The following is a 25,305-nucleotide window of genomic DNA, read 5'->3' on the forward strand; positions in this document are numbered from 1 at the left end:
CAGCTTCCCGACTCTCTAATCCCCGGCAAGGTACTAATGACAGACATCGAGATCCCCACGCCTGTAATTAGACCTACCCCGGGAGCCCGACGCCCGGCATACCGAACGAAGGTGCGCCGGGCGCAGACAGCCGTGGGGGGAGGGTTTGGTTATAGGGCTTCCGGGGGGGACTTAGGGTGAGGCACTTGGAGGGGGAGGTTAGGGATAGGCACCCCTAATGGAGGGTTAGGGGGGAAAATAGGTTTAGTTATACTTACCTAATTAGCGATCAGGATCTTCACCTCTGCCGGGCTTCCGCTGTCCGGATTTGAACTGCCAACCATGCGCCCGGCGGTAATACTTACTACACCCGCTGGGACGATGCTCAGTTGCTAGAGATTCCATTTTCCGGATGTCTAGCGCTGCGCATGCTCTGTGGCCGACCGTACACAGCTACGAGCAATTACAGGCAACGCGAAGTCATACGCAACAGTCACATCTCCTCTGGCGTTTACACGAATATATCTGGGTAGCAGTGCAGAGCTGGCATTTAGGCTAAGTGTTCTGAGGGTGTCAAGGCCATGTAGACGGATTTCAGGATAGGTTATGGCATTACCCAGGGCACAAGGCCGAGGGGGAGAAACCTCCCGATCCTATTAGCACTTGTATTTGGCTTGTAGGGTGCCTGTGACAGCAGCCTGGAGACCACAGGATGCAACTGGCTTTCAGATTCCTGGTCCCGGTCTCCATGACGTCACACGTGTGGGTAGCAGGGTGCGGAGGAGCCGGCCCAGGGCACATTAGTGCACTGCTACAGTATTTCACTGCTAGGGACAAAAATCTAACTAGACAAGTATTTGTATTGACCTCAAATATATTTATACTGTAGATAATAATTAGGTCAACTGAGAGTAAACCAATGAAAAGTGATAAGGTGCCAGCCAATCAGCTCCTAACTGTCATCTCACAGGCTGTTTGAAAAATGACAGTTGGGAGCTGATTGGCTGGCACCTTATCACTTTCTTATCACTTTTCGCTCTGTCTCCTAACACTGCTTAGTAAATAGACCCCTCTATATTTTTTAATTAGAATATCTGGGCCTGATTCCAAGCTGGGCACATCCGCACCATTTTACTGCATACGCCGCAGCAGCCTACTTACTAGGCTATGTAAATATACGGCTGGGGAGGGGGGCAATGACGCGATTTGTGATGAATCGCGTCAACAACGCCTCGCCCCCTACTTGACAATATGGTAATCTCGGCATTATGTAGCGGGAGCGGGGCCACGACGGCATAATCGCGTGGTCATGACCCCCCCTATGCTGCGCCACCCCCTCCCGCTATGCCGACCTGGCTGCACACTCACGGAGGAGCCAGGTAGAATGTTGGCAAGTATGGAGTATCCGTGCGTCTGGGTTGTGCTGCCCACAGCCATCAACCTTATGTATGGGGACTTGTGCCTCCCACCCCATGCACAGTACATAGATCTGTCAGAAACAGGCGTCTCAGCTGCACCCCGATGCCCCAAACATGCACAGAGGTCAGGCTACAACCCTCCCATGACACTCCCACGAGATGCAGCTGTTCCATGCAAGCGAATAGTCGCTAATTGCCGTCTAAAAACGCCTATTTCACGTTAGACTCCATCCGCTGGAGATACGTCTCGGACGGAGCTACTTGCTTCTGCAGACGTAAACATCCGTTCATGAATCAATATACTCAAATAACTTTTATTTACAAGCCGTCAGGTCCTTTTTAAATACGTTATCTACATGTCATGCTTCAGAAATCTCGTATTATGTAAAGTACATTATTATTAGCCCATATTCCCGGCTCTCGTCGCCTCACCCATCCCGGCGTCCGGTGTGAGGAATAATCGTGGAATATCTCAAATGGGAACTTCGCCCTCGTTATTTTCCAAACCATATTTCCGGATGGACAATAACCTGCAAAATCTCTTCTCTTTGTGCAGCACGAAGGGTTAACGCTCTCTGCCATGTGTGAGAGGTCACAGAGCATGTGCGCCCAGGCAGCTCTGCGTGACTCTGCCCATTATACCCGCTTGTGAGAGTCGGGAAAGGTTATGGGGGTTCTAATGTAGGCTGCGTACAGTGGGCCTATTCAGAAATGGACGCTAATGCGATCGCTGCTGTGAATTCACACGCAACGCATAAGCGACAATATGCTAATGTCTGCAAAGATCGCCCGAGCATACGGACGCCCACTGCTGCCTTCTTACCTGCGTGCGAAGACGCATACCTGCTGAAATATCGGTAACATCGCCGCAGGTCTGACCTTCCGCAGCCTTGAGAGCTCTTCAGACACACAGAGCTTCAGTCACCACCCCCAAACGCTCACTGACTATCAATCGCTCAGCGATGGCTCTACGTGGTCTCCGTCATCGCAGTGATGACTTCTCGCACGCACACTGCGATGCATACGCTTGCGCAGTACGCAACAATCGCCCATCTGCTTACGGTTAAGCAATAGCGATCCTTAATGAGTCAGGCCCTGTGAAGAGATAGAAAGTTTATGTACTTGAGAAGAATCCTTTATACCCACAGTACAACTTATAATAGCCGTAGTTCTGTAAGAAGCTGTTAAACAATGATAAATTATTTATTTACTCCCTGAAGTCCAGATCCTTAGTTTAATGAATGTTTTTATAAAAAGTTCTCTTTTTAGTTGCAAATCTTCCGCCCACCAGCCTTTATTTCTCTAGAGAGCCGCGAACTCGCTTCTCGATGGGAACGCGGAACCGTTCTATTAGATACTTGTAATCACTCTGTCACTAAAAAGCAGCCTTAGTTTGGAGTGACTGGCAAAGTTTGGGACTGGTGACAGGCAGGACCCCTGAGACTCCTGTTCATAAGGATTCATGCAGTAAACTTTCTCTTATCCTTAGTTTGCTTATTCTCATTTCTTGGCTGCTCTAGTTTATAGTGATGCTCGGCTGTATTTCTGCCCCTTGTACGTTATAAGCCTAAGGGGTCTATTTACTAAGCAGTGTTAGGAGACAGAGTGAAAAGTGATAAGGTACCAGGTAATCAGCTCCCAACTGTCATTTTTCAAACACAGCCTGTGAGATGACAGTTAGGAGCTGATTGGCTGGTACCTTATCACTTTTCACTCTGTCTCCTAACACTGCTTAGTAACTAGACCCCTAAATGCCCTAAGTAGACTTCTTAGTGTAGGGCAGGGGTATACACCATGCCAAAGCTTTAGCATGCCCTAATAGCAAGACTGTGGCAGGGCATCCTGGGTTGGGATAAAGTCAGGAAGCCTTCCCAACTGTCAAATCCCGGCACGGTACTAATGACAGGCGTCAAAATCCTGACCCCTGTCATTAGACCTACGCCGGGTCCCGACACCCGGCATACCGAATGAAGGTAAGCCGGGCGCGGACAGCTGCGAGGGGGGAGGCTTAAGTTTTAGGGCTCTCGGGGAGACTTAGGGTTAGGCACCCCTGCGGGAGGGTTAGGTTTAGGCTAGGGGAATGGGGGTTAGGGTTAGGCACCCCCCCGGGAGACTTAGGTTTAGGCTGCGGGGAAGGGTGGGTTAGGTTTAGGCACTTAGAGGGGGGTTAGGGTTAGGCACTAGAGAGAGTCATAGGTCCGGCGGTTTTTCATACTGATCCTGCTGGGATGTGTAGTTCCACAGCAGCTAGAGGACCGCCTGTTGAACAGGTGTAGGGCTTCTTGACTGTCGTCCCTTATTTCACCTAGTGCAGTGTTTCTCAATCTCCCTCCTCATGGCCCCTAACCGTTCATGTTTTCCAGGTTACCTGTGCATCTTTAGAATGTGTCAGTTAGGAATGAATACACCTTTGCACCAGCTAGGTTATCTGGAAAACATGAACTGTTAGGAGTGCAGATACGGTTTTGTGGAGCTCCATCAGTAGAAACGAGTGTCACTCTCATTGACCCAGGCAAACGCATTAAATCACAAAGAGCCTGATTCTGCGTTGCATGCCACTCTACCGAAATTCCGTTCGCCGGCCGCGAACTGTAGTCAAATGCAAGGATCTGCCCATCTGCTGAATGCTGAGGTCACTTTTATCCAAATTCCAGACAGCCTGTTAGATCTTGTTAGATCTCATCAGGGTAAGAGCAGAAACAATGCACCCAAGGGACTCCAAACAATCCTGGCATTAGGGCTATAGAAAGTTGCTCTTCAAGGATTCTAAGGGGCAGCCTCCACTAGGAATAAAGCAGTGCAGCCCCTTACTGCACCTACAGATCCCCATCCTGTGTAACCGCTGCATCAATTATATGCAGATCTGCTCTATTACAATGGAACTAAAGGCCGCACTTAGAATAGGAGAGCGGGCGCCTCCGGAATGGAGGAACACTCACTACAGGGTCCCATCTAACCGCCCCCTCCCCTTAGCAGCAATGTACAGTAATTAATCCCATGGTTATGAAGCTCTTCTATTTACAGGGCTGCTGTAGAACGTTTAGGCACCAAACATTACATATATATTTAAGCCAAACGTCTGTCCATGTTGCAGTGTTGATTTCTCCCGTCTAATTAGACGCTCAGTTGGCATAAGAACAAGTAGCAAAACCTCCTGCTTATAATAACACAGAAATTTGGCAAAAACAAACGTCCCCCAGTGGCTAATGCTGGTTTATATCTTGTGTACTGGGAGTGTTTTGTGGAACAATTATAGAAATGAGTGATTATATAGCGTATGACATCATTTCTCGGTTCTCCAACCAGCAGCAAAGCATCACTACGGTGACTCCACCCAGAAATGTCATCAATCAAATTCTTTATTGATCCATGCAAATACCATTGAGGAATCTCATGGAGTCGGTGGACCTACAATAAGCCAATTAATAGCACATTTATAGACGGGCAAAATGTCCAGTAAAAGCTAGATACTACTATAATAGTACAGTAGATGTAGTCCTGCAATAGGCAGGATAGGAAAACATTTCAATGAAACGTAACCAAGTAATGGGACATCCATGGTTTGGTATTCCCGTCAAGTAAAGGTATTACATATACCAATAAGGAGAATCGCTAATATCGATGCTACAAATACAGTTTATAGGAAGCCAGGAATATTGATGTAGGAGATATGTGTCAGGAGAGCTGGGAACAGGTTTGGAAGATTGGGTCCTGGGACTGGAATAATACTAGAAAGGAAGGAAGTTACATATGGCAGCAGGATACGGGATAGCACAGCTGATAGCTGCATGCACGCCCAAGATACGGGATAGCACAGGTTTACAGCTACATGCATGTCCAAGATACGGGATAGCACAGGTGATAGCTGCATGCACGCCCAAGATACGGGATAGCACAGGTTTACAGCTACATGTATGTCCAAGATACGGGATAGCGCAGGTGACAGCTACATGCATGTCCAAGATACGGGATAGCACAGGTGACAGCTACATGCATGTCCAAGATACGGGATAGCACAGGTTTACAGCTACATGCATGTCCAAGATACGGGATAGCACAGGTGATAGCTGCATGCACGCCCAAGATACGGGATAGCACAGGTTTACAGCTACATGCATGTCCAAGATATGGGATAGCGCAGGTGACAGCTACATGCATGTCCAAGATACGGGATAGCACAGGTGACAGCTACATGCATGTCCAAGATATGGGATAGCGCAGGTGACAGCTACATGCATGTCCAAGATACGGGATAGCACAGGTGACAGCTACATGCATGTCCAAGATACGGGATAGCACAGGTTTACAGCTACATGCATGTCCAAGATATGGGATAGCGCAGGTGACAGCTACATGCATGTCCAAGATACGGGATAGCGCAGGTGACGGCTACATGCATGTCCAAGATACGGGATAGCACAGGTGACAGCTACATGCATGTCCAAGATACGGGATAGCACAGGTTACAGCTACATGCATGTCCAAGATACGGGATAGCACAGGTGATAGCTGCATGCACGCCCAAGATACGGGATAGCACAGGTGACAGCTACATGCATGTCCAAGATACGGGATAGCACAGGTGACAGCTACATGCATGTCCAAGATACGGGATAGCACAGGTGACAGCTACATGCATGTCCAAGATACGGGATAGCACAGGTGACAGCTGCATGCATGTCCAAGATACGGGATAGCACAGGTGACAGCTACATGCATGTCCAAGATACGGGATAGCACAGGTGACAGCTGCATGCACACCTGAGATACGGGATAGCACGGGTGACAGCTGCATGCATTCTCAAGATAAAGATACAGGATAGCACAGTTGATAGCTGCATGCATGCCCGAGATACAGGATAGAACTGACGACAACTTGCATGCATGCCCAAGTCATGGGATAGCACAGGTGACAGCTGCATGCATGCCCAAGTCATGGGATAGCACAGGTGACAGCTGCATGCATGCCCAAGTTATAGGATAGCACAGGTGACAGCTGCATGCATGCCCGAGTTATAGGATAGCACAAGTGACAGCTGCATGGGATGCCCGAGTTATAGGATAGCACAGGTGACAGCTGCATGCATGCCCAAGTTATGGGATAGCACAGGTGACAGCTGCATGCATGCCCGAGTTATGGGATAGCACAGGTGACAGCTGCATGCATGCCAGAGTTATGGGATAGCACAGGTGGCAGCTGCATGCATGCAGGTGCAATTTCTCTGTCTGATCATTGGCGTCCTGTATCCTCATTTGCAGTCGCTGTCAGCAACACGCCCATGTTACCGCCAAATCCCCAGCTCTTGCGTCCAAAATCGTTCTGCGTCTCTCTGAGTACTGCGTGATCGCACGCAGTGCCCCCAAACCGCAGCATGATTGATGATTGATGCTGCAGCCATTTGGGGGAGGGGCAGGTGCCGGCTTGCTTTCCCAGGAAATGGAGGCGTGCCACCTCTGTTTTCCAGGAGTGCGGAGGTCAGGGTCTGCGTCAGAGGTTACATATTTCTTGGCCTCGCAAGTGGCAGGAGGAGGCAGTCTAAGTAGATGTCCGATGTTACAAATATTGCGACTGATGGTCATTAGCTGATCCGATGGTGCGTATTCAGACTCAGCACTGGGACCTGCGATGCCAGCTGCAGCATTAGCATATTAGTAGTACAGTCTTGTATAGGCGCTTCCCTGCGCCTGCGCAGTACTGTACATATGTGAATCAGGCGCCTCTGTTGGACTATGGACCTCATTCAGAGGCGCTCGCAAAAAGCGAGCGCTGGCACTGAATGAGGGCAGCCACTTTTTTTTTAAACCGGCCTCCTGGCCGCTCGCTAAGCTGTAGGTGACCACCCACAGCTTTTGCGTGCGGCCAGGTGATGGTCGCGATTATTGCGACCATCGTGCTTGCGACGAGACCTTTGTGGTAGGGTCTCGACTGCCACAAGCCCCAGTGAGCTTCCTGCTGAAATAGAGCAGGAAGCTCACTACTGACATCACGAGTGATGTCAGTAGGGCCCCCACAAACGGCAGGCGTTCCTTCGAGAACGCCTCTGTTTGTGCAGCCACCCCCCCTCCCCGCCTACAAAACAGGGCGAGCTGTCGATCAACATCGACAGCCGCCCCGTTTGTAGCGAGCCCCAGAGCGAGTGAATTTCTCACTCACTACGGGGCTTGCGGCGCAATCAACATGATTGCGAGCGCATAGCGCTTGCGAGCAGGTCTGAATGAGGGCCTATATCTCATTTCCTCTTTTGTGCAGTCTATACATTAGCCTTAATGTGGTTGTTTTCCCATATTAGTTTGTCGCCTTTGTTAGTCCCAGTGGAAATGTGTGACGTACACTTGTGAGTAATGGTGTGAAACCCCAGCTTGTCAGTGTAACACACTGTGACTGCTGCACAGCCCATTACCCACAATGACGCGGCCGCCTCCGGTCCCGGCATTAGGAGACTTGTACAATGCAGTAACTGTACTGGTCACTTATTACATCGGTTACTATTCATACTCCCTGTGATACCAGCTTTATGTGACTTCTCCTTTACTGTAGGGAATCAGTACATTGCATTCTCATCAATAATGTCACACACTATCACTTTCCCTGGGTGCAGGTGACGGCTCTGCCTGAATACATCAAACTACAAATATAAACTTGTTCACTTATTAGTTCTATATACTATGTAAGGCGCTGCGGAACACTTGTGGCGCCATATAAATAACGGATAATAATACCCAAAAGTTAAATAATGTACCAGCTGTTGTCCGCAGCTTCGCCCACCATGAAATCGTTTCTGCCAACATTTTTTTTTTATTTGAGGTGTTCTAGTTGTATTTCTTGGCATAGGGGCCCTGTCGCGGGAGTGGCCCATGTGACCAGTTGGCGCTATACAGACTGGTGGCAGCAGCACCTTCACCCACCACTCACACCAATGTCACTGTGTACCCTGTGCACAGACTGCTATGTAGCCTATCCTATTCACCCACCACTCACACCTATGTCACTGTGTGCCCTGTGCACAGACTGCTATGTAGCCTATCCTATTCACCCACCACTCACACCAATGTCACTGTGTGCCCTGTGCACAGACTGCTATGTAACCTCTCCTATTCACCCACCACTCACACCAATGTCACTGTTTGCCCTGTGCACAGACTGCTATGTAACCTCTCCTATTCACCCACCGCTCACACCAATGTCACTGTGTGCCCTGTGCACAGACTGCTATGTAATGTCTCCTATTCACCCACCACTCACACCTATGTCACTGTGTGCCCTGTGCACAGACTACTATGTAACCTCTCCTATTCACCCTCCACTCACAACAATGTCACTGTGTGCCCTGTGCACAGACTACTATGTAACCTCTCCTATTCACCCTCCACTCACAACAATGTCACTGTGTGCTCTGTGCACAGACTGCTATGTAACCTATCCTATTCACCCACCACTCACACCAATGTCACTGTGTGTCCTGTGCACAGACTGCTATGTAACCTCTCCTATTCACCTACCACTCACACCAATGTCACTGTGTGTCCTGTGCACAGACTGCTATGTAACCTCTCCTATTCACCCACCTCTCACACCAATGTCACTGTGTGCCCTATGCACAGACTGCTATGTAGCCTATCCTATTCACCCACCACTCATACCAATGTCACTGTGTGTCCTGTGCACAGACTGCTATGTAACCTATCCTATTCACCCACCCCTCACACCACTACTATGTAGCCTATCCTATTCACCCACCTCTCATACCAATGTCACTGTGTGCCCTGTGCACAGACCGCTATGTAACCTCTCCTATTCACCCACCACTCACACCAATGTCACTGTGTGCCCTGTGCACAGACTGCTATGTAGCCTATCCTATTCACCCACCACTCCCACCAATGTCACTGTGTGCCCTGTGCACAGACTGCTATGTAACCTCTCCTATTCACCCACCACTCACACCAATGTCACTGTGTGCCCTGTGCACAGACTGCTATGTAGCCTATCCTATTCACCCACCACTCACACCAATGTCACTGTGTGCCCTGTGCACAGACTGCTATGTAACCTCTCCTATTCACTCACCACTCACACCAATGTCACTGTGTGCCCTGTGCACAGACTGCTATGTAACCTATCCTATTCACTCACCACTCACACCAATGTCACTGTGTGCCCTGTGCACAGACTGCTATGTAACCTCTCCTATTCACCCACCACTCACACCAATGTCACTGTGTGCCCTGTGCACAGACTGCTATGTAGCCTACCCTATTCACCCACCACTCACACCAATGTCACTGTGTGCCCTGTGCACAGACTGCTATGTAACCTCTCCTATTCACCCACCACTCACACCAATGTCACTGTGTGCCCTGTGCACAGACTGCTATGTAATGTCTCCTATTCACCCACCACTCACACCTATGTCACTGTGTGCCCTGTGCACAGACTGCTATGTAACCTCTCCTATTCACCCACCACTCACAACTATGTCACTATGTGCCCTGTGCACAGACTACTATGTAACCTCTCCTATTCACCCTCCACTCACAACAATGTCACTGTGTGCCCTGTGCACAGACTACTATGTAACCTCTCCTATTCACCCTCCACTCACAACAATGTCACTGTGTGCTCTGTGCACAGACTGCTATGTAACCTATCCTATTCACCCACCACTCACACCAATGTCACTGTGTGTCCTGTGCACAGACTGCTATGTAGCCTATCCTATTCACCTACCACTCACACCAATGTCACTGTGTGTCCTGTGCACAGACTGCTATGTAACCTCTCCTATTCACCCACCTCTCACACCAATGTCACTGTGTGCCCTATGCACAGACTGCTATGTAGCCTATCCTATTCACCCACCACTCATACCAATGTCACTGTGTGTCCTGTGCACAGACTGCTATGTAACCTATCCTATTCACCCACCCCTCACACCACTACTATGTAGCCTATCCTATTCACCCACCTCTCATACCAATGTCACTGTGTGCCCTGTGCACAGACCGCTATGTAACCTCTCCTATTCACCCACCACTCACACCAATGTCACTGTGTGCCCTGTGCACAGACTGCTATGTAGCCTATACTATTCACCCACCACTCACACCAATGTCACTGTGTGCCCTGTGCACAGACTGCTATGTAACCTCTCCTATTCACCCACCACTCACACCAATGTCACTGTGTGCCCTGTGCACAGACTGCTATGTAACCTCTCCTATTCACCCACCACTCACACCAATGTCACTGTTTGCCCTGTGCACAGACTGCTATGTAACCTCTCCTATTCACCCACCACTCACACCAATGTCACTGTGTGCCCTGTGCACAGACTGCTATGTAATGTCTCCTATTCACCCACCACTCACACCTATGTCACTGTGTGCCCTGTGCACAGACTGCTATGTAACCTCTCCTATTCACCCACCACTCACAACTATGTCACTATGTGCCCTGTGCACAGACTACTATGTAACCTCTCCTATTCACCCTCCACTCACAACAATGTCACTGTGTGCCCTGTGCACAGACTACTATGTAACCTCTCCTATTCACCCTCCACTCACAACAATGTCACTGTGTGCTCTGTGCACAGACTGCTATGTAACCTATCCTATTCACCCACCACTCACACCAATGTCACTGTGTGTCCTGTGCACAGACTGCTATGTAGCCTATCCTATTCACCTACCACTCACACCAATGTCACTGTGTGTCCTGTGCACAGACTGCTATGTAACCTCTCCTATTCACCCACCTCTCACACCAATGTCACTGTGTGCCCTATGCACAGACTGCTATGTAGCCTATCCTATTCACCCACCACTCATACCAATGTCACTGTGTGTCCTGTGCACAGACTGCTATGTAACCTATCCTATTCACCCACCCCTCACACCACTACTATGTAGCCTATCCTATTCACCCACCTCTCATACCAATGTCACTGTGTGCCCTGTGCACAGACCGCTATGTAACCTCTCCTATTCACCCACCACTCACACCAATGTCACTGTGTGCCCTGTGCACAGACTGCTATGTAGCCTATCCTATTCACCCACCACTCACACCAATGTCACTGTGTGCCCTGTGCACAGACTGCTATGTAACCTCTCCTATTCACCCACCACTCACACCAATGTCACTGTATGCCCTGTGCACAGACTGCTATGTAGCCTATCCTATTCACCCACCACACACACCAATGTCACTGTGTGCCCTGTGCACAGACTGCTATGTAACCTCTCCTATTCACTCACCACTCACACCAATGTCACTGTGTGCCCTGTGCACAGACTGCTATGTAACCTATCCTATTCACTCACCACTCACACCAATGTCACTGTGTGCCCTGTGCACAGACTGCTATGTAACCTCTCCTATTCACCCACCACTCACACCAATGTCACTGTGTGCCCTGTGCACAGACTGCTATGTAGCCTACCCTATTCACCCACCACTCACACCAATGTCACTGTTTGCCCTGTGCACAGACTGCTATGTAACCTCTCCTATTCACCCACCACTCACACCAATGTCACTGTGTGCCCTGTGCACAGACTGCTATGTAATGTCTCCTATTCACCCACCACTCACACCTATGTCACTGTGTGCCCTGTGCACAGACTGCTATGTAACCTCTCCTATTCACCCACCACTCACAACTATGTCACTATGTGCCCTGTGCACAGACTACTATGTAACCTCTCCTATTCACCCTCCACTCACAACAATGTCACTGTGTGCCCTGTGCACAGACTACTATGTAACCTCTCCTATTCACCCTCCACTCACAACAATGTCACTGTGTGCTCTGTGCACAGACTGCTATGTAACCTATCCTATTCACCCACCACTCACACCAATGTCACTGTGTGTCCTGTGCACAGACTGCTATGTAGCCTATCCTATTCACCTACCACTCACACCAATGTCACTGTGTGTCCTGTGCACAGACTGCTATGTAACCTCTCCTATTCACCCACCTCTCACACCAATGTCACTGTGTGCCCTATGCACAGACTGCTATGTAGCCTATCCTATTCACCCACCACTCATACCAATGTCACTGTGTGTCCTGTGCACAGACTGCTATGTAACCTATCCTATTCACCCACCCCTCACACCACTACTATGTAGCCTATCCTATTCACCCACCTCTCATACCAATGTCACTGTGTGCCCTGTGCACAGACCGCTATGTAACCTCTCCTATTCACCCACCACTCACACCAATGTCACTGTGTGCCCTGTGCACAGACTGCTATGTAGCCTATCCTATTCACCCACCACTCACACCAATGTCACTGTGTGCCCTGTGCACAGACTGCTATGTAACCTCTCCTATTCACCCACCACTCACACCAATGTCACTGTGTGCCCTGTGCACAGACTGCTATGTAGCCTATCCTATTCACCCACCACTCACACCAATGTCACTGTGTGCCCTGTGCACAGACTGCTATGTAACCTCTCCTATTCACTCACCACTCACACCAATGTCACTGTGTGCCCTGTGCACAGACTGCTATGTAACCTATCCTATTCACTCACCACTCACACCAATGTCACTGTGTGCCCTGTGCACAGACTGCTATGTAACCTCTCCTATTCACCCACCACTCACACCAATGTCACTGTGTGCCCTGTGCACAGACTGCTATGTAGCCTACCCTATTCACCCACCACTCACACCAATGTCACTGTGTGCCCTGTGCACAGACTGCTATGTAACCTCTCCTATTCACCCACCACTCACACCAATGTCACTGTGTGCCCTGTGCACAGACTGCTATGTAGCCTATCCTATTCACCCACCACTCATACCAATGTCACTGTGTGCCCTGTGCACAGACTGCTATGTAACCTCTCCTATTCACCCACCACTCACACCAATGTCACTGTGTGCCCTGTGCACAGACTGCTATGTAATGTCTCCTATTCACCCACCACTCACACCAATGTCACTGTGTGCCCTGTGCACAGACTGCTATGTAACCTCTCCTATTCACCCACCACTCACAACTATGTCACTATGTGCCCTGTGCACAGACTACTATGTAACCTCTCCTATTCACCCACCACTCACACCAATGTCACTGTGTGCCCTGTGCACAGACTGCTATGTAACCTATCCTATTCACCTACCACTCACACCAATGTCACTGTGTGTCCTGTGCACAGACTGCTATGTAACCTCTCCTATTCACCCACCTCTCACACCAATGTCACTGTGTGCCCTATGCACAGACTGCTATGTAGCCTCTCCTATTCACCCACCACTCACACCAATGTCACTGTGTGCCCTGTGCACAGGCTGCTATGCAACCTCTCCTATTCACCCACCACTCACACCAATGTCACTGTGTGTCCTGTGCACAGACTGCTATGTAACCTCTCCTATTCACCCACCACTCACACCAATGTCACTGTGTGCTCTGTGTATATACTGCTATGTAACCTCTCCTATTCACCTACCACTCACACCAATGTCACTGTGTGCCCTGTGCACAGACTGCTATGTAGCCTATCCTATTCACCCACCTCTCATACCAATGTCACTGTGTGCCCTGTGCACAGACTGATATGTAACCTCTCCTATTCACCCACCTCTCACACCAATGTCACTGTGTGCCCTGTGCACAGACTGCTATGTAACCTCTCCTATTCACCCACCACACACACTAATGTCACTGTGTGCCCTGTGCACAGACTGCTATGTAGCCTATCCTATTCACCCATCACTCACACCAATGTCACTGTGTGCCCTGTGCACAGACTGCTATGTAGCCTATCCTATTCACCCACCTCTCATACCAATGTCACTGTGTGCCCTGTGCACAGACTGATATGTAACCTATCCTATTCACCCACCACTCACACCAATGTCACTGTGTGCCCTGTGCACAGACTGCTATGTAACCTCTCCTATTCACCCACCACTCACACCAATGTCACTGTGTGCCATGTGCACAGACTGTGATGTAGCCTCTCCTATTCACCCACCACTCACACCAATGTCACTGTGTGCCCTGTGCACAGACTGCTATGTAACCTATCCTATTCACCCACCACTCACACCAATGTCACTGTGTGCCCTGTGCACAGACTGCTATATAGCCTATCCTATTCACCCACCTCTCACACCAATGTCACTGTGTGCCCTGTGCACAGACTGCTATGTCATGTTTTAGTCTCTGTTTATATATTGAATTGAATTGCTTAGCAACATTGGTTTAGACAATGCCGGAATATAGTCAGAAGCATTGCCGACCGTTCATATTTACTGTAACTACCGTCATCTGGTATTTACATGGAAATGTTTTACTTTGCCAAATGTAGCCTTGTGTTACAGCCAGTAATGTTTGTCATACATTCTCTCTATATTGGAGAACGCTACCTAGGCTTTTAAAGGCGTAAATTCTATTCGCATTACGTTTCCTTATTTCTTTGCAGAAGCAAATCCCGAAAAATTCAACAGTCGTTTTCGGAACAAGATGTTCTATGCAGGGGTGAGTGTACAGGACTGGAGATAGCTAATGCTTTCTGTTTTACGTCTCAACTCTACTTCACCAACAGAACCCACCTAATCGCTCAGCCTTTTCTGTCGGTTTCCGCATTTTTGGAACAGCCTCCCTGAGTCATTTATATCTACCACCTATTGTACCTGAACTCGTCCAAAACTTCCATCATTCACCTCTTTAAATCCTCTTTAATTCTGTTAGCGCAGTATTTATTGATAACGTGAAAATAATTTTTCGCATGAATCTGCTCAACACACTTTAGGTACAGAGGCCCTGATTCAGAGCCGGTCGCTCTGACAGAGCGCTCGCTCTGAATCAGGGCCGGTTTTTTTTTTTTTTTTTTTGAACGGCCTCCTGGCCGTTCGCATAGCTGTGGGTGACCACCCACAGCTATAGTGAGTGGCCATGATGATGGTCGCGATGGTGAAGACCATCGCGACCATCTGGCTTGCGATGAGACCATTTTGGTAGGGTCTTGTTGCCGCAAGCCCCAGAGAGATTTCGGCTCTAACAGAGCCGGAATCTCTCCACTGACATCACTTGTGATGTCATTGGGGCCGGCCCCAAACGGTAGGCGTTCTCATGGGAACGCCTCAGTTTGGGCAGCCACCCCCCCCGGCCCGCCCACCAAAGGGGGCGTGCTGTCACTCAACATCGACAGCACGCCCCCTTTGGTGCGAGACCCGGAGCGACGGATTGCCCGTCGCTATCCGGGTCTCGCGCATGCGCACGACGGAGCCGGCTCCGTCGTGCGCATGCGCTCTGGGCCACCATCGACCCGGTTGCGAGTGCTCAGCGCTTGCGACCGGGTCTGAATCAGGCCCAGAGACAGCAGGATTCAAGGACTAATGTACTTTATTGCCAGCGTAGTATTTAAATATTGTACATTCTATTAAAAATAAACAAAAACTAACAGTTACACTACTTGTATCATTTTAAAAAACCTTTGAAAACCAAAGGGCTTCTTGATACAATTGCCCCCTGCTGTTGTCACCATTGGTATGTTGTCCGACATTACTGTTCTGTTAAATGTAATCTGCGGTTGGTTTTAATAGACGAGGCCAACAAAATAATTTATGGATTGAATAAAATCTGCACTAAAAACATGTTTCTTGGCCAGTTGCCCACTGGAGTTACGTTAATGTAAAAACAGACACAAGTGCAAACTGCATGTGAAAACCCATATAAACGTTAGTTATGGACCTTTTCTCAGTCCGTTCAATAGCCCATCCATTTCCATAAGGTTTCCAACATGTAGAAACCACATTGGAATGAATAGTTTATTGAAATAAATGGGAGAAGTACCACAAGTAAATGATAAACAAAAATATTAAAAAATAGGAGTCCAATATACCAATATAGTAAAGCAACACAAATAAACAGATGTTCAAATAAACTTTATTTGAATACACCTGTGTTTGTCACTGTATTATTAAATAAAATCCTTTGTAGTCCAATGAGAAAATCTTTCTTCTTTGTATTCCAATAGAAAATGTTTCTATTTTTTTTTTGTAATCCAGCATGAGAAAAAAAATATGCATTTATTGTGTCCAGGAGTGACAGAGAACTATTAGATGCTCAGCCAATCACAAGCATTTTCGCACACTGGACTCTTGTCATTGGCAGGAAAGTCCCGGTCAATTTAGGTGACAGACATGCAATTACGAGTATCAGTAACAAACAATTGGAGTACAGGGACAGAAGATATTCCAACTCCATTACAAAAGTAGACGCATTACCCATTGGTTTGCAAAGATAGTAGAGTTTGTAATTGAATTGCAAAAACAGATGAATTAGCTGTTGATTTACAAAGACACTAGAATTTCCCAATATATTCAAAAAGTAGATGGTTTAGAAATACTCTTTAATTTCCCTTTGGATTCCAAGAACAGACGCATTTCTCATTGGTTTACAAGAACAGACGCATTTCTCATTGGTTTACAAGAACAGACGCATTTCTCATTGGTTTACAAGAACAGACGCATTTCTCATTGGTTTACAAGAACAGACGCATTTCTCATTGGTTGACAAGAACAGACGCATTTCTCATTGGTTGGCAAGAACAGACGCATTTCTCATTGGTTTACAAGAACAGACGCATTTCTCATTGGTTGGCAAGAACAGACGCATTTCTCATTGGTTTACAAGAACAGACGCATTTCTCATTGGTTTACAAGAACAGACGCATTTCTCATTGGTTTACAAGAACAGACGCATTTTGCTTTGGTCTTCGTGACAATGGAATTTCCCATTATATTATTATGAAGAATGAAAAGGGAAAATTTGATTTGATAATAAGGGTGATCAAGGCTTTGCAATTAACAGTAGTGCTGAGAGGGGGTTGGAGCGGGCGATAACTCCCTGGTCCCAGGCTTGTCTGGGATCATGGCGATGGCCTGGAAAAGCCGAGGAAGAGAATGGATGCACTCCCCCCCATACTATTTTTTCTACATGTTTAACAAGCAGGTGTGACTATACACTGTATCTGACCACATGCCCCCTTCTAGCACCCGTGCTCGCCATAAGTCTCAATGTCCCTGGCGGATTGCAGTGAATATTGGTGTGGCCCACAAAATGGCTGCCCCCACGTAGTGCAGACAATTTACATATTTTCTTTACACTGTGAGTTACCATTTTACACTATGTAGACTTCCTGTCATTAGTCTGTTTGTTTCCTGGTGACAGCCAACTGTCTCTCCGCAGGCCGCCTTCTCAGACTTTTTACAGAGAAGCTCCAGAGATTTATCCAAACATGTAAAAGTTGTGGTGAGTACTGGGATATTGGACATAAGGTTAATGAGAGTTATTTACTAACATTGCGTTTCGCCATCTAATTTAATCAGACAGATGAAAGCTAATTGCTGATTAGCTGCTGTGGCATTTAGTCTAAACAAGTCACTAGTCTGTGTTCACCAATCGATGAATGCACCTTGAAAATGATTGATCTGGGTTGGGCATGAGTTTCCGGTGGTCGGGATGCCGCTGGCCAGAATACCAACAGCGACATCCCGACAGCGAAAATCCAAACAGTGGTAAGTATACTACCACTAACCCTAACCCTTCCTCCCCGGTGCCTAAACCTAACCTCCCCCTCTAATGCCTAAACTTAACCTCCCCCTTCCCACACCCTAACCTTCCCTCCCTGGTGTCTAAACCTAACCTCCCCGTAACCTAACCCTATGCCCCTTAGTGCCTAACCCTAACTCCTACCATAACCCTAACCCTTCCTCCCCGGTGCCTAAACCTAACCTCCCCCTCTAATGCCTAAACTTAACCTCCCCCTTCCCGCACCCTAACCCTCCCTCCCTAGTGCCTAAACCTAACCTCCCCCTTCCCGCACCCTAAACCTAACCTCCCCCTTCCCGCACCCTAAACCTAACTCTCCCTCCCCTGTGCCTAAACCTAACCTCCCCCTTCCCGCATCCTAACCCTCCCTCCCCGGTACCTAAACCTAACATCCCCCTCCCCGCACCCTAAACCTAACCCTCCCCCTTCCCGCACCCTAAACCTGACCCTCCCTCCCCTGTGCCTAAACCCAACCTCACCCTCCCCACACCCTAAACCTAACCCTCCCCCTTCCCACACCCTAAACCTAACCCTCCCCCTTCCCGCACCCTAAACCTAACCCTCCCTTCCCTGAATACCCTCTAATGCCTAAACCTAACCTCCCCCTTCCTGCTCCCTAAACCTAACCCTCCCCCCCAGTGCCTAACCCTAACCCCTGATACTTACCTTTGGGATGCAGGTGGTCAGATACTGGAGCCGGGATCCCGACGGTGTCGGGATTTTGGCGCCGGTATTCAGACCGTCGGCATCCCGCACGCCGGGATGCTGACTACATCTTGATTGATCCAAGTACACAGATCCTAATATAAGGCGCAATTTTATTTTTTTCCCCTTACAGGTTAAAAAAGTCCATTCAAATGATGGTAAATGGGGTATTAATATGTTTGCTTTTTGTGCTTTCATTTTAATTCATTGCACATAGTAATCATTTTAGCAATCCTGTTCTGCAGTCTTGTTTGTTGTTGTTTAAGAATATTAGGAGTCCTCTATGGAACGAGCTTATGACAATTTCCTCTTTATATTCTAATTTTCTTTTCTCCACTGGGCGGCACAGAGGGGAAAAACAATCTAAAGCTTAACACAAGCTAATCAAGTTACAAATGGAAAATAATAAAAATCTTGGATCTGTAGACAAAATAGAAAAGTGCTTTCTCAGAGGCACGGCGCGGTGCGGGCTCGGTACAAATATCATATAATGAAAATAAAATTATCAAATAAGAATCCACATACGCCACCTGAACTATAATAGGTGCTGTCAGGCTATTTATCAACGTCTGCCCGATTGTGGTGACCAGTGCTACATTGTATTGTCGTCTTAAAGCTGCGATAACTAATAGTGTTTTGCCGCAACTTATCAATCGCAACTTTCTGCTACAGCGCCAGAGTGCTTAATACACTCCAATGATGTTGTGGCCTGTCCCGACTTAGCAATACGTAATGTTTGAAGCTACGTGACACTGTTCTGTAGAGCTTACAATCTGCTATAAAATAATAATGTTTTTCTTACGGTATTACAGTGTGATGGGACCGACCTCACGCCCAAGATCCAAGAGCTGAAATTTCAGTGCATTGTCTTCTTAAATATCCCCAGGTAATTGATGAATCTTTAAAAGGTTTTCTTGGGTCCTCTGTGACTTGAGAGCATCAACTATACATTTTTATATTCACATGTCTATTTTACATCTACCTGTATAAAGATACTTTGTAACGGATTTGTTTGTGAATAGTTTTCTGAAAGTTCAGTATACACAGTGCTACCACCCTCACTCACCATCAGTGAGTATAATCACCAGCGCTCCCCATCAGTCAGTATACACAGTCTAATCACCAGCAGTCAGTATACACAGTCTAATCACCAGCAGTCAGTATACACAGTGCTACCACCCTCACTCACCATCAGTGAGTATAATCACCAACGCTCACCATCAGTCAGTATACACAGTCTAATCACCAGCAGTCAGTATACACAGTCTAATCACCAGAAGTCAGTATACACAGTCTAATCACCAGGAGTCAGTATACACAGTCTAATCACCAGCAGTCAGTATACACAGTGCTACCACCCTCACTCACCATCAGTGAGTATAATCACCAACGCTCACCATCAGTCAGTATACACAGTCTAATCACCAGCAGTCAGTATACACAGTCTAATCACCAGAAGTCAGTATACACAGTATAATCACCAGCACTCACCTTCAGTCAGTATACACAGTCTAATCACCCTCACTCACCATCAGTGAGTATAATCACCAGCGCTCACTATCAGTCAGAATACACAGTGTAATCACCAGCACTCATCATCAGTCAGTATTCACAGTGTAATCACCAGCACTCACCATCAGTCAGTATACACAGTGTAATCACCATCAGTCAGTATATACAGTCTAATCACCAGCACTCACCATCATTCAGTATACACAGTGTAATCACCAGCACTCACCATCAGTCAATATACACAGTGTAATCACCAGCACTCACCATCAGTCAGTATACACAGTGTAATCACCATCAGTCAGTATACACAGTCTAATCACCAGCACTCACCATCAGTCAGTATACACAGTGTAATCACCAGCAACTCACCATCAGTCAGTATACACAGTGTAATCACCAGCACTCACCATCAGTCAGTATACACAGTGTAATCACCAGCACTCACCATCAGTCAGTATACACAGTGTAATCAGCAGCACTCACCATCAGTCAGTATACACAGTATAATCACCAGCACTCACAATCAGTGAGTATACACAGTATAATCACCAGCACTCACAATCAGTCAGTATACACAGTGTAATCAGCAGCACTCACCATCAGTCAGTATACACGTGTAATCACCAGCACTCACCATGTCAGTATACACAGTGTAATCACCAGCACTCACCATCAGTCAGTATAAACAGTGTAATCACCAGCACTCACCATCAGTCAGTATACACAGTGTTATCACCAGTACTCACCATCAGTCAGTATACACAGTGTAATCACCAGCACTCACCATCAGTCAGTATACACAGTGTAATCACAATCAGTCAGTATACACAGTCTAATCACCAGCACTCACCATCAGTAGGTATACACAATGTAAGTACCAGCACTCGCCATCAGTCAGTATACACAGTGTTATCACCGGGACTCATCATCAGTCAGTATACACAGTGTAATCACCAGTACTCACCATCAGTCAGTATACACAGTGTAATCACCAGCACTCATCATCAGTCAGTATACACAGTGTAATCACCAGCACTCACCATCAGTCAGTATACACAGTGTAATCACCAGTACTCACCATCAGTCAGTATACACAGTGTAATCACCAGCACTCACCATCAGTGAGTATACACAGTATAATCACCAGCACTCACAATCAGTGAGTATACACAATGTAATCACCAGCACTCACCATCAGTCAGTATACACAGTGTAATCACCAGTACTCACCATCAGTCAGTATACACAGTATAATCACCAGCACTCACAATCAGTGAGTATACACAGTATAATCACCAGCACTCACAATCAGTGAGTATACACAGTGTAATCAGCAGCACTCACAATCAGTCAGTATACACAGTGTAATCACCAGCACTCACCATGTCAGTATACACAGTGTAATCACCAGCACTCACCATCAGTCAGTATACACAGTGTAATCAGTAGCACTCTCCATCAGTCAGTATACACAGTGTAATCACCAGCACTCACCATCAGTCAGTATACACAGTATAATCACCAGCACTCACCATCAGTCAGTATACACAGTGTTATCAGCAGTACTCACCATCAGTCAGTATACACAGTGTAATCACCAGCACTCACCATCAGTCAGTATACACAGTGTAATCACAATCAGTCAGTATACACAGTCTAATCACCAGCACTCACCATCAGTCAGTATACACAGTGTAATCACCAGCACTCACCATCAGTCAGTATACACAGTGTAATCACCATCAGTCAGTATACACAGTCTAATCACCAGCACTCACCATCAGTCAGTATACACAGTGTAATCACCAGCAACTCACCATCAGTCAGTATACACAGTGTAATCACCAGCACTCACCATCAGTCAGTATATACAGTGTAATCACCAGCACTCACCATCAGTCAGTATACACAGTGTAATCGCCAGCACTCACCATCAGTCAGTATACACAGTGTAATCACCAGCACTCACCATCAGTCAGTATACACAGTATAATCACCAGCACTCACAATCAGTGAGTATACACAGTATAATCACCAGCACTCACAATCAGTGAGTATACACAGTGTAATCAGCAGCACTCACCATCAGTCAGTATACACAGTGTAATCACCAGCACTCACCATGTCAGTATACACAGTGTAATCACCAGCACTCACCATCAGTCAGTATACACAGTGTAATCAGTAGCACTCTCCATCAGTCAGTATACAGTGTAATCACCAGCACTCACCATCAGTCAGTATACACAGTATAATCACCAGCACTCACCATCAGTCAGTATACACAGTGTTATCACCAGTACTCACCATCAGTCAGTATACACAGTGTAATCACCAGCACTCACCATCAGTCAGTATACACAGTGTAATCACAATCAGTCAGTATACACAGTCTAATCACCAGCACTCACCATCAGTCAGTATACACAATGTAATTACCAGCAGTCACCATCAGTCAGTATACACAGTGTTATCACCAGTACTCTCCATCAGTCAGTATACACAGTGTAATCACCAGTACTCACCATCAGTCAGTATACACAGTGTAATCAGCAGCACTCACCATCAGTCAGTATACACAGTGTAATCACCAGCACTCACCATCAGTCAGTATACACAATGTAATCACCAGCACTCACCATCAGTCAGTATACACAGTGTAATCAGCAGCACTCACCATCAGTCAGTATACACAGTATAATCACCAGCACTCACAATCAGTGAGTATACACAGTATAATCACCAGCACTCACAATCAGTGAGTATACACAGTGTAATCAGCAGCACTCACCATGTCAGTATACACAGTGTAATCACCAGCACTCACCATCAGTCAGTATACACAGTGTAATCAGTAGCACTCTCCATCAGTCAGTATACACAGTGTAATCACCAGCACTCACCATCAGTCAGTATACACAGTATAATCACCAGCACTCACCATCAGTCAGTATACACAGTGTTATCACCAGTACTCACCATCAGTCAGTATACACAGTGTAATCACCAGCACTCACCATCAGTCAGTATACACAGTGTAATCACAATCAGTCAGTATACACAGTCTAATCACCAGCACTCACCATCAGTCAGTATACACAATGTAATTACCAGCACTCACCATCAGTCAGTATACACAGTGTTATCACCAGTACTCATCATCAGTCAGTATACACAGTGTAATCACCAGTACTCACCATCAGTCAGTATACACAGTGTAATCACCAGCACTCACCATCAGTCAGTATACACAGTGTAATCACCAGCACTCACCATCAGTCAGTATACACAATGTAATCACCAGCACTCACCATCAGTCAGTATACACAGTGTAATCACCAGTACTCACCATCAGTCAGTATACACAGTGTAATCACGAGCACTCACCATCAGTCAGTATACACAGTGTAATCACCAGCACTCGCACTCACTGAGTGACTGTCTCTCCTTTCTTGGTCTCAGGTACTGTGCTGGCACAATGCCCTGGGGAAACCCCAGTGACCACAGAGACTTTGAACCTCAGCGCCACGACGACGGCTACATAGAGGTCATTGGCTTCACAATGGCGTCTTTGGTAAGTAAGTGATGTTTTGTAGAACCAGTCGCCAGCTGTGAGCCGCATCATGTAACCCTGGCTGAATCAAAAAACAGAACGATGTCGCCACATGTGTTAATGGAAGCTGACTTGTAATTGTTGAACAGGACAGAAGGAGTACTGCCCTCTACATTTTTAGTCATTGACTAACTGTCCTGAGGGCTAGCTGATGTCTAGACTCACCCATACAATTTCACTACAGCCTTTTATCTGACAGTAGACAGCATAACGTTTCTTCTCAGGCGGTTTCTCACCGGACCTCATACCCTATAATCCACAGCCCTATATCAAAGCCATGTACAGTGCAAGGACACACTTTCACAGTCAAACAATGAGATCTGCATAAACACCAGTGTACTTACTGTACATGTGTACACCCAACCAGTGGCGGCTCCAGAGGTAAGGCTGCAGCGCGGTTCAAAATTCAAATAGGGGAGTCACACCAACTACCACCCCAAATGCTGCCAAACATCACTGGCAGACGGGACTCGCTGGCAGTTGATGCGGATTCCCTATTTGAATTTTGGACTGCGCTGCAGCCGCCACCTCTGGAGCCGCCACCCAACCATGATCCTTGAACGGAGACATCCAGAACCTGATTCAGAATTAGATGCTGCTGCGGCTGTTGCCTGGAGTTGCGGCTGCCATAATATGCAAATGCTAGTATTAGCTTTTTTTTTTTTCTTAATGGTCTAACACTAAAGATTTAGGGCCTGATTCATACGTGCATTGCTGAATGTGCAGTACGGGTTCTGCGTAACCGACGGCCCCTGTTTCCCGAAATGGAGGAGTGTTGCCGCCATTGGGGGTGGGGGGGAGGGGGCCAGGATCTCCGTCGGCTGACAAAGATTTCTTGGCCTCTTTCTCTCATCTGCGGCGGCCGGCTTGCATGACCACATGTTCCCTCAGATTATCCGATGCTGCGTTGTACAACGCAGCTCGTATAGGTAATGCATGCAGGAGGCGTGATACCTACCACTGCATTACCAAATGTGCGAGGACGGAATTGCAAAGGTGCTTGCGAAGCAGCTTTGCAATTCCGTCCAAAGATGAATCAGGCCCTTAATTCCTATAAGAATTAATGTCTTCTATATGAACAACTGAATATAGGGCCTGATTCAGAGCCGCTCGCTAGAAGCGCTCGCTCACACGATGTGTATGCAAATTGCGTAGGCAGTGCTACCGCACAGCAATGCATTAGCACACCCAGTATTTCTTAGAGAGCGATCACATAGTGTATGCAGACACCCACCAGCCTGTTTTAAGACGCCCAATTGTGCACGTCATGTCCAGGAAGTGTATGCAACCATCGGTACATCGGGTAACATCGGATGCGATCGCAGCGCTTGAGGTTGACCATACCCTGCCGCAAGCACTGCGAGCACTTCAGTGTAAAAACAAGCCAGGTGACGTGTACTATGATGCTGTCCTATAATTATGCACACCTCTAAAACGCCATTGAAATGCTCAGGCACGCCTGCGTTTGCACCTCCACTCCCCCGTTTT

The 25,305-nt window shown here is 47.3% G+C and overlaps 1 protein-coding gene across 8 annotated transcripts in view; it reads left to right on the forward strand.

Moving 5' to 3' along the window:
* The window catches only part of DGKI (diacylglycerol kinase iota), a 376,642-nt gene that overhangs the window by 252,289 nt on the left and 99,048 nt on the right, over positions 1–25,305 (forward strand). For all 8 annotated transcript variants that reach the window (XM_088448828.1, XM_088448827.1, XM_088448831.1 and 5 more), the window contains exons 16-19: positions 14,854–14,909; positions 17,625–17,687; positions 19,505–19,578; positions 23,667–23,778. In XM_088448828.1, coding sequence (XP_088304954.1) covers positions 14,854–14,909; positions 17,625–17,687; positions 19,505–19,578; positions 23,667–23,778 — 305 coding nt within the window. The remainder of the gene's footprint in view (positions 1–14,853; positions 14,910–17,624; positions 17,688–19,504; positions 19,579–23,666; positions 23,779–25,305) is intronic.

This window comes from Taudactylus pleione, unplaced genomic scaffold, assembly GCF_031769625.1.
Source record: "Taudactylus pleione unplaced genomic scaffold, aTauple2 ptg000465l, whole genome shotgun sequence".
In the NCBI taxonomy this organism is placed as follows: Eukaryota; Metazoa; Chordata; class Amphibia; order Anura; family Myobatrachidae; genus Taudactylus; species Taudactylus pleione.